This window comes from Pteropus vampyrus, unplaced genomic scaffold (assembly GCF_000151845.1).
Source record: "Pteropus vampyrus isolate Shadow unplaced genomic scaffold, Pvam_2.0 Scaffold677, whole genome shotgun sequence".
In the NCBI taxonomy this organism is placed as follows: Eukaryota; Metazoa; Chordata; class Mammalia; order Chiroptera; family Pteropodidae; genus Pteropus; species Pteropus vampyrus.
Genome location: NW_011889458.1, coordinates 70,638 through 82,512, shown reverse-complemented (window position 1 = coordinate 82,512; position 11,875 = coordinate 70,638). Strand labels below are relative to the sequence as shown.

The following is an 11,875-nucleotide window of genomic DNA, read 5'->3' as shown; positions in this document are numbered from 1 at the left end:
GATTCTCTAGGCTCCTTACTCATTCTGCATTACCAGAAGGAGAATGGCTGTATTTCTTTCCTTGCTAGCTAAAAGTGAGTCATGGAGATTCTTCAACTTACAACATTTTATTTGGAACTCTTCAACATTTGTAATGAAATATATCCATGGTTTTCTTTAATAGAAGAGATCACAAATTGGTTTAAATGTTAAATGACTCAGGGATATATGTAGAAAATCATTGCCTATCTGTCAGAGGCTACTCCTTCAGCAGTATTGAGTTTCTAAGGCTTATAGATGTAAAAATCTTACTAATTTGTCATACTTTAGGGACAACTCTCTGATTAACTTAGTTGTTAGTTGTACCTCCTAGTTCTCCTTTTAATCTATACTTCTCATTTTTGTTCCTTTATCAAATGAGTAGAATATTAATATTAAATTTCCTTCCTGAAACAGTCACTTTTGGCATTTTTATAGATATTCTTTGCTTCTGGAAGAAATTGCTTCTGTCAAGTTGCTTTTCTGAAATTTAAAATGTATTTTAAACATATGTATGAGAATAGTTTTAATGAACTTACCTTATACTTCTAAAAATGTTAACAATTACAATTTGATAAGAACTCCAGATATATAAACCTTAGCTTATGCTGTGTACTCAAAAACTGTGGTGCCTAATGTCTAGGATGTTAAAACTAGAAATTAAAATTAAAAATAATGCAAAGGAGTTGCCTTGCTGGAATTTAGAAGCCTATTTTTCAGTTTCTTCATGGCTGTCTTTACTTCTTGATTCCTCAAAGTATAGATTATTGGATTCATAATGGGAGTAAAGATGGTATAAAATACAGACAGGATCTTGTCTACTAGAAAACTGCTTTGTGGCCACATATAAATGAATATGCATGGCCCAAAGAACATGAAAACAACAATGAAATGAGCTGTGCAGGTAGAAAGAGCCTTAGATGATCCTCCTGAGGAATGAGTCTTGATTGTAACCAGGACAATAACATAAGAATTAAACAAAAGAATAAAACAGGACAAAGCAATTATGCCACTCGTTGAGATCATAAAGAGGCCTAGGACATAAGTATCAACACAAGCCAACTGGAATACCACGGGAAGGTCACAGAAAAAGCTGTCTACATTATTGGGACCACAGAATGGTAATGTGAGAGCAAAGACGACCTGGCTCATTGAATGCATGACTCCCACAACCCAGGAAACAACCACAAGGGCAATACACACCTGGGGACTTATGATGGAAGCATAGCGAAGAGGCTTACATATAGCAATATATCTATCAAAGGACATAGCCATAAGTAAAATTATCTCTGTACCAGTAAAAAGGTGTAGAAAAAATATCTGAGTGATGCAGCCATCAAAAGAGATAGTTTTTTGTCCAGTGAGATAGTCTGTAATCATTTTAGGAGTGGCAAAGGAAGCAAGAGACATATCAATGATAGAAAGGTTGGTAAGCAGGAAATACATAGGAGAGTGTAGGTGAGAGTCAGCTATAACTGTGATGACTATGAGGCTATTACCCACTATTGTAGCTACATAAAACAATGAAAACACCACGAAGAAAAACATCTGCAGTTCCCAGGAATCAGAGAGTCCCAGCAAAACAAATTCAGAAACAGTAGATTTATTGGCCACATCCATTGTCCTGAGTGATAGGTAGAATCCTGTATCCCAAAAAAAAAAAAAAGAAAGAAAGAAAGAAAGAAAGAAAGAAAGAAAGAAAGAAAGAAAGAGGAAAAAAATCAAGAGAAAGTATAATTCTGTTAAAGCAAAGGCTTAATTTTCAAGAATTCACTTTCATAGATTTTGTTTCTTCTATAAAAACGTATCTTTACAACCTTAATTGGTATACCGATTTGAAAGGTATTTATAGAATATTAAGGATGGTAGTACAATACCACTTAAGTCATAGATGTTGAAAATAACACTTTCTTTGCTGGTACTAATGATTAATCAAATTGAGATTATATCATCCTGAGCAAATCTATTTATGTACATATTTGTCCATCCATTTGTCTATATAACGGTAAAGATAATAGCTAACTTTAAGAAAGCACTTACTCTGGGCTGACAATATGTTAAATACACATTTAGTCATTTAGAATTCATTCATAAGAATATCCTTACTGAAAGAACATATAAAAATTATATCACATATAAGGAAGTGATGTGGGCTTTTAAGCAACACTATAGAAAGACTTCAATGAATAGTAGCAGAACTCATAAATTCACAGAGAAGACTTGTTAACCTGTGCACAGATAAAAGCTATCTGTTCAAAACTGATCAGAAACACAGAAAAAAAAATAGTTTTGCTGATATTTATCCAGGAGAAGAAGAATGTTTTATTAACTAGTTTATTACAACAGAGCCAGCCATACAGCCCTGGGAATAACATTCCTTTTCTTCTCAATTTCTTTTTTTTTTTTTTTTTTAAAAGAAATCTGTTCCTCCTACAAATATTTATAATTTTATGACTTAAAATTTTACCTTGTGTCCTAAAGGATATATCACATAATTTGTATTGGAAGGAATTCAAGATCAATCTCTTTAGTCCCACCCTTATTTGAATTCTCCCTTCATGTATACCAACATATGTAAACCATTTTATTGATCTTAGCTCCACGGAGTGGGGGTTAGGAGATGGAAGTAGGAAGGACAGACATTTAAAATCTTTCAATAGAAATCATTAGTAAAACACTTTTGCTTACCAGATCTATAGCAGAATCAGGCTTTTAGTTTATTCAGAGAGTTAAGTAGACTCTGACAGAGAGTAAATAGAAGGTAATTTTAAATACAAATAAGTGACCTAGTTGAACCATTAGTCGTTTGCAGCTGTAGATAAGATGGTTGTGGTAGGGATCTGGGAATTGACCAAGAAATAGTCTTGCAATGGGATTTATTAAACAACAAAGATAGTATTATCTGGTTCACAACAGGAAAATATTTCAAGAGTCCTTTGGGAATTTAAAATGATTGTTTCACCTGGACCTGAGGGATTCAGGGAACAAAGTTGGGAAAGCCATAATTTACAAGGTAGCATGAATGCCAAATCAATAAATTTTATTAAAGCACTCTTGGTTATCTAAACCTATTGTAAAGGCAGTGAAGAATAAAATCCAGAAACATTCACTTCTGCTTTAAGTAATATGTAGTTTCTTTAGAGATTATTAAACACCCGCAAATAAAACAATTGTTTTAAAAAAATACAGCCAAATAAATCAAGTGTTCAACCAATTCTCAGAGATAATGAATGAACTGGATTTTAGATAAAGAAAAATTTATAATGTGCTTAATTAATCAAGAAAGTGTTCTTACATGAGAAATGTCATGGGTTTGACCTGGCAGGAAAAAAATCATATACAAAATCAAAAGGAAATAATAGGTAAGAAAATATTGCAATACATGTGACAAAAATTTTTATATCTCTAATATATAAAGAATTACTGTAAATTTATAAGAAAAATGTTGAATATCACAAAATCTGTCCAGAGAACCTAATAAATTATACCTACTAATTATAATTAGAATAAATTATACTTAATAAGAAATAAATCTATTAGATATATTTAACCTCATTAATGGCCAGAGAACTGCACCTTATAATAAAAATCAATGCCATTTTGCCCATCAGATTGATCAAAATTGAAAAGAATAATAAGGGATATTCTTCTCTACTGTCGATGAATATATGGATTGCTGTATTAAAAACAAACACCCCAAACCTGGACATAACTGCTAAAATTAAAAATATACTTTTCCTCAATGTCATTTGACCCATAAATCTTGCTTTCTAGAATCAATTTGTAGAAACAAAAGCATCATTCAATGAAATTATGTGCAAAGATACTCATTTTAGCAAAGTAAGCAGTGGGAAATTTTTTTTAAATAAGATGACCTTTCAGTAAAGAAATTATAAGTTACAGAATATCCACACATTAATAAAAATGAAGCTGTACTAAAAAGAATAATTTGATTTGAATATACTGATTAAAAAACATGTCTGCAATGTACTGTTAAATGAAAGCAAATTAATAAGTAAGCTGTATTATATAATTTTAATTTTGTAAAATCAAACAATAACAAAGCAGACTAAGCTGTTAAACGGTTACCTCAGGGAGAGAGAATAGAGAAGGAGATGACACATTTTATTCTTTGTATATTTGGATATTTTTCACTTCTTACTATTTTTTATTGTGGTAAAACTCAGGTAACATAAAATTTACTATTAGCGATATTTAGTGCATTCAGAACATTATGCAGCCATCACTACCATTTAGCTCCAGAACATGTATATCACTGCAAAAGGAAAACATGTTCCTATTAATCCTAATAAAACATGTTCCTATTTTCATATGAAAACATTCCATATGAAAGAAGTTAGATATGTCTTACTTTTCCTGATGCCAAACACCAAACTACAAATCCAAAAAGCTCAGAGAACACCAAGTAAGATAAATGACCAAAAGACTATACATCTGGGATTATCATTGTAAAACTGCAGAAAATCGAAGATAGAAAAGGTCCTGAAATAAAAAAAAAAGGAAAGAAAAAGAAAGAAGTGTTAAATAATTGAATTAGGATGAAAGACATACAGCTTTTCTTTGGTAGTTCTCCATTGGTTGATACTACATTCTTGACCAGTTTCTTTTTGGCTACCGTATTTGTAATTAGTGATAGTAAAAGGCACACAACTACTTTCATAGTTGACGTTAAATTATGCCAGGTATAATTTTAGAATACTTTTTTAACTTTATAAAATATAGTTGAGGAAGTAGTGTTATTTATGAACTGCTCTTCTTACCCCTGTTCTATCTCTAAAAATTCACCATTGCCCCTTGAGGTGGGTCCTATTTCATTTCACTAAATAACTTAATCAAGGGCAGGAGACCTACTAAAAATACAAAATAAGAATTGACCAAGGGGAAACAACTATTGAAAAGGAGGAAAATTTTAAAAGTATATGGAGCTAATTTAAATAACTTTATGCAACTAATTTTGAAAATCTAGATGAAATAGTTATCTAGGAAAATCAGTTTGCCAAAATTGCTTTGATTGCTCCAATTGCTCAAATAAACTATAGAAGAAATAGAGAATGTTACCAAGGAACAAATCTATAAATTCTTTATGCCCGGGTGGTTCACAGGGAAATTCTAACAAAACTTCAAATACCAAATAGTCCAATGCTACAAAAATTGTTCCAGAAAGTATAAAATAAAGGAAAATATCCAAATTCATACCAAAAAATTAACCTGAAATGTGTCATAGACTCAAAATTTAAAAGCTAAAGCTGTGAACTTCTAGAAGAAAGTATCATGAAAAATCTGTGTGGTCTTGGATTAGGCAAGGATTTTTTTTTTTTTTTTTTTTAGCTACGACACAAAGTATGAATCATAAAATAAATTTTGGAAAAATTGGACTTCATTGAAATTAAAGACACTTGCTCTTTGAGAGATAGTGTTAAAGAAATGAAAAAGCAGACTGGGAGAAAATGTTTGCACAATATATGTCTGATAAAGGACTTGTATACAGATTATATGAAGAACTCTTACAACTCAATATTAAGAGGACAAAATACCAAAATAAAACTGTGTAAAAGATTTGAACACAAACTGAACCAGAGAAGAGGTATGAAAAAGGTAAGCCCATGAACAGATATTCAACATCAATACTTATTAGTGAAATGTAAATTAAAAATGAGATACTATGGTATACATACTACAGGGCTAAAATTTAAAAGCTAATAATATCAAGTGCTGGAGAGCATGTGAAATTCTCATACATTATTGGTGAAAAGGTAAAGTGGTATAGCCTCTTCTGAAACAATTTGTCAGATTCTCTTAAAGTTAAAAATAACACTCCCTAACAGATATTTATCAAAATAAAAGGCATTTACCCAAGTCTACTCACTTTTTCATAGCAGCTTTATTTATAATAGTAAAAAACTGTAAACAGCCCAAATGTCCATCAACTAGTACATGAGTAAACAAATTGTGAAATATCCTTACCTTGGAATATTACTCAGAAATAAAAGGGGATGAACTACCATTACATGTAACAACCTGGATAAATTTCAAAAGCAATATGCTGAGTGGAAGAAGACAGACCAATAGCCTACATATTGTATGATCTAACTCCTATGGAATTCCAGATGAGGCAAAAATATAGTGAAAGAAAGCAAACCATTGATTTCTTGGGGCTGGAGGTGGGAGGAGGATATTAACTGCAAAAGGATGAAGGGAATTTTGGGGGTAGGAGGATGAAGGTATTCTATATCTTGATTGTGATAGTGTTAACGTGACTGCATACATTTTTCAAAACTCACTGAGCTGATTCACTTAAAATAGGCAAATTTTATTGTAAGTGAATTGTACCACAATAACTTTGTTAAAGACCAAAAAAAAGTTTTTATTTATCCATGACAAATAACTTGTTGGCAGCTAGCTGGGAAATTTTTAAAGTACTATTTCACAAACTTGGTAAATATTCAAACAGTTTAATTTTAATTTTTTTGTGTGTGAAGATTTGCATCTTACTTAAAAGCAAATTGCTAAATCATAAGAATTAATCTTGAATCGAATCAATTAAGACATCCGGAAAAACCACGTGAGAGATATTTGACCCATGTGAGCAGTAGATTGATACGACAGGGAACTTTCTTGTGGTGGACTGCTACTAAATTTCATGCAAAAAAAAAAAAAAAAAAATCTCATTTTGAGTTTGATCATTGTATTTTATCTATATTTTATCCTATTTCTCCTTCCATTTGAAAATATCAGAGTTCTTTCAGAAATCAGAGTGAATGGCCTGGAATAATAATAGTCAGTTGTAACTGAATTTATATTATAGGTCTCTCTAGTTCTTGGGAACTCCAGATCTTCTATTTCTTGTTTTTCTCCATAGTCTATGCAGCTATTGTACTGGGGAACCTCCTTATCATGCTCACCATCTTATCAGAGCCACATCTGCACTCTCCCATGCACTTACTGTTGTACAATCTCTCCTTCATTGACATGTCTCTGGCCTCATTTGTTACCATCAAAATAATTGCATATTCCTTCAGCGATCACAAAGCCATTTCTTGAAGGCTGTATTACCCAGATATTCCCTCTCTCCCTCTCTTTCTTGCTCTCTTTCTCATACTTCCTGTCTTGCTCTCTCTCTTCCCCACTTGAACAGGGCTAGGTTATCTTCAAGACCATTGTCATTCTGAGAGCTACACATAAGAGAAATGTTTAATGCAAAAAAGTGAACTATTATAAGCACAAATAATTATCTAATTGTACGGCATTGTCAAAGTTTACATAGTATTGTATAACATTGTACTAGCTTGAATTTATATAAAGACAGATGTATATGTAGATAGCTAATGAATAAATATTTTAAAGAGTTGAACAGAAAGATAAATTAATCATTAGGTAAATGGGTGAGCATATAGCTGAATAAGTGAATGAATGGGTGGATGGATGGATGGCAAGATAGAGATACAGTATCTCTATCATTATAATATAGAAACAGTTCTCTATATTGAATCTTTGTATATGGCCATTCTTTCAGCTGAGGATCCATGGACTGTAGCATTATGCAGAAGGGCAAAGTGCTAAGTGAATATGGTTAAGAGCCAAATAGACTTAAGTTTGAGCCACAACACTTACTAGTTAGTTACTGGGTTTTGAGAAGTTACCACAACACTCCAGTCCTCAGTTTTAAGTAAAATTTAAAATCGATAGAGATAGATAGATACATATATACAGAGATAGATAGATGATAAACAAATGTTTAAAATCATAAAGAAATAAATATACAGATTAATATATTGACTCAATAGTCTATGTCTGTATATTGAATCTGTATAACTGTAAATACAATGTGTTACTTGTTTAAAATTGAAAAATTACTGAATTTGGTAGAGTTGAAAGATATACTATTAAATATGTTTCTTGTGATGAAATGCATTCAGTTCAATTTACCAATGTGTTTAATGGGCATTAGGGAGATCTACTAATGAAATAATGTTAGTGAAAATATAACTTTAGAATTCTTTGTTTATTTTTGATTCTCTGAATATTTTAAATCTCTCCTCCCACTCTCTCAATTCTGTTAAAAGAAGTTTCCAAGTTGGGTTGTTCATATTTCATTCTAATCAATAGCATGTGGTTGGCTGATCAGGGTAAGGAGTGTTGCATATTTTTTTTCTATGTCAGGCTACAAATTTTGTTCTCCATTTTAGCATCCTAACATACACACTGTCATTGGGTCCATTATATGAAAATTAGCATGTGCTCTAAAATAAGGTTCCAGGCATTAGGAATGCAACATGGGAAATTTACCCCACAGACAAAATCTAGTTGGCATAAGCACCAACGTAAAAAAATATGAATAAAGGACTATTGCAGTCTTCATTCTAAACCCTCTGTCAAAGGGGTCCTCTCCCTTCCTGCTTCATATTCTCTATTGACTATCAGTTAACTGTGCATTCTCTTTTCTAGTTCATTCTCATTGCTATAAAGAAGAAGCCTAACACTGAGCCCCAACAGTTCATTGTAAGAGATATACTTAACAAACTATTTCAGGATAATGAACCATATTTCATAATGCTATGTCATCTCCAAGAGTCATTAGCCTAATTGAAACTGTCAGTAGTGTGGTTATATAGAGTCATTTTGTTCCTTTCTTTCTCGCTTGGCATCTTCCTTCTTAATTGATGATTCTTTACAGTGCTATACTTTCTTTTCTCATATCTGCTATAGGTTATTCCTTTGTAGTTTACCATATGGTTTGTTTGTAACAGTCTATTTTGAGCTGATAATAACTTAAGTTCAATTGCATACAAAAACTCTACACTTTTACTCCCCCCGAGACACACTGTGAAGTATTGTCGTCAGAATTTAAGCAGATAAAAAGCATGTGCAAAGTCCTCAACAAAATTGAGCCTGACACATTGGAGGGAAAGAAAAATTAGTGTTCAAAAGGGAGAGGAATGCAAAATGGGTTTAGGAGGTAAGTAGGATCCAGATGATTCATGTCTTAATATACTCTGTAATAACTTGTTTTTGTATATTCCATGACCACATGGGTATTTTTTTCTGTGATCCATAGAAATGAAGCTTGTCACATTATATGGTTTTAGTAATAAATATTTGAGAATAAACACACGTATGATCTTCATTAACAGTGGAATGAGCAATGTCAAAACCAGCATCAAATCAGAATACTTCATCCACGGAGAGACAAGTGCTGAGCAGTATGTGCCTCACCAGGGATGTCTGGGTTTCTTCTGCAAACCTTCCTGCTCCTCCCCCTACCCCCAGATATTCTCTCTCACCTTAATGTGAAGGCTTTCACCAACTTCCATGTTGTCCCCCAATAAAAATTTATCCACACTCCATTCATGGGAGCAGGCATCAATAAGCAAGTAAGATCATTTTAGGGTATAGAAGGATAAGGGATTCTGGGAAATATCTTCGATGTGCAAGATGATGGCAAAAGAAAAGGCAAAAGGGAGCCCTACTTCCAGAAACTGCTGAGCTAATTTGCAAGTTAGCTCACCAGGGTTCAGTATGCTGATCAAGTATGCAAATTCAAGGTTATATAAAAGAGATTGGAAAAAGACAAGAAGAACTGAGATAACTTTTCTTCTGTAGCTCCAGTATACTCTTAAAGTGCAGATTATTTGTTTAGCACATTTTATCCACCATAGAGAAAATATAGAAGACAAAAATTCCATCAGAGCACCTGAGAAGGTTGTAAAAAGTTCTTACAACAGGAACTGGATAAAAGCTGGTTGTTGCTTACAATCTGCCCTCAGTTATTCAGTACTTCCCCATTTTCTCTGCAATATATATCTAGCATCCAATGCTCTGGCCACTTTCTTTTAGCACAATCTCTCTTTCCACTATTACTAATTTAACATCTTGCTCTCTAAAAATAATAAGCCACATGAAACCCCTGCACTAGGCATTTTTATCATTCTCTGCTTTTGCCATTAATAATAATAAGCCACATGAAACCCCTGCACTCACTAGGCATTTTTATCATTCTCTGCTTTTGCCCATGCTGTTCCTTCCCTCTGGCATATTCTCCCCCAACTTGGCCTTTCGAGTCTCAGAGTCAGCACTACCTCTGAGAAGCTTTCTCTGACTCTGCAGGCACATTTAGACATGCCTTTCCTAAGATTCCATATTACTATGTACAAACTTACATCATGGCAATTATAACGCTGCATCATGATTACTTTTCTTTTTATTAGATAATCTCTTTAAGGATAGGGTTAATGTCTTATTATTTCTGTTTTCAAAAAACAGAGAAGTTCTTGTTATGTAAAAAGGGGCAAAAAGCATTTCTTGGATTATCTTTACTGGGGTAAATAAGCTGCCATCTGTTTGACAAAGGCAGAAAAATCCTACTTCTAATAATGTCGTCTCCTCTCTACTGACTAATGCTGACATCTTCAAAAAGAGTTCATTTCTATTCTCCTACATTAAAGGTATACTCGGAAGGGCTAACATAGCTTTTCAGTGTATAACTAAATGCAAATGACTAAAAGCAGACTTCTACTAGAGTGTAGTCAAGGAGAGCAAATCAGGACACAGCAGGAGAGGCATTAGAAAAAAAGAAGACAGAAATATAACAGATTTTTTATACTACAATTTGGCTTATACTACAATCTTCATACAGAAATAATTTGTGAGAATACCAATGTTCCCTGTTGATTCAATAAACGCTGTTTGTTAAGAGTGAGCCACCAAAAGTTGGGGGCAAGAATGGATTATGTCAAAGTGAGGGTTAGAGCTATTATAAGTATGGTGATGGTAAAGGAATACTACACATTTTAAGTTATTTTTATGAAAAATCACAAACTGTCAGGGTAATACACATGATTGGAGTGGCCTGGTGCAAGACAAAACAGAGATATGATCTTTGGTACTAGCCGGATCTAAAAATTCAGCTTGGAATTCTGGACCAATGTTGAAGGGTTCATGTTTATTTTGTTTTTCAAGAAAATCCATCAACCTGTATTTTCTTATGAAATCTTCTATCTAATTTTATTAATTAGTTTGATTTCTTTATAAACCTTTAAGGGAAAGGAATACAGGTGGTTGCAACTTGCAGCCAGTTTGACTTGCAAACTCTGCTTAAAAAATTATGGTGGTTGCAACTTGCAGCCAGTTTGACTTGCAAACTCTGCTTAAAAAATTATGAGAAAACTAGGATAGAGGGTTTAATTAACTTGCCCCAAATCACAAGCCTAGTAAGTGATGCACAGCTGAATTCAGATCAGGCAGTCTGGCTTCAGTGGTGATATGCACAATCTTCACTCCAGGAATTCTTTGTCAAGTGTGCACACATGCACTGTACACACACACACACACACACACACACACACACACACACACACAAACACACACACGTACTGCAGACTCCTTTGGAAGTTTAGTGAATCTTAAAGTTTTCTCATGAGAATAATATTTCAAACACACAAAATAAAATACCTAGAAGCTCAAAGAAAACCAATTATACTGAAATATAGTTATCAAACTGTGCCTAGAGGACATAGTTTGGGGTTTAACAGGAAAAGTTAAGGAATGGGTCCCCAGGAATGGGCTCTACCACTGGAAATGCCCAGGTAGAGATTAGATCTTTATTCTAGAGCTTCAGAAATACCTTAGCCAGATGAATGTCTGACTTGAAGCTATAATTTTATGGTTCTAATTTTTATATTTTCATAAATCTGAATAAAGTCTTTTTGCCTACAGTTGAAACTTATATATTAACGTGCTATGTATAAAGCGGATAGATAATTGTGATCATTCATTTCCCAGTTAATATTTCTAATAAATCCATTTATATAAGAATTTAAAGTGTTTTACTACTTTGAAT

The 11,875-nt window shown here is 33.0% G+C and overlaps 1 protein-coding gene across 1 annotated transcript; it reads right to left on the bottom strand.

Annotated features, from left to right (window-relative positions):
• Window positions 1–684: 684 nt before the first annotated feature.
• LOC105309158 (olfactory receptor 4K2) lies at window positions 685–1,668 on the bottom strand. Its single transcript, XM_011385255.1, has one exon. It carries the CDS (start codon window positions 1,636–1,638, stop codon window positions 685–687), a length of 954 nt encoding a protein of 317 aa, XP_011383557.1. The 5' UTR covers window positions 1,639–1,668.
• Window positions 1,669–11,875: the final 10,207 nt, after the last annotated feature.

Excerpts from the sequence above, each read along its gene's own strand:
- LOC105309158 (XM_011385255.1), bottom strand. The coding sequence starts at position 1,638 with ATGGATGTGGCCAATAAATCTACTGTTTCTGAATTTGTTTTGCTGGGA.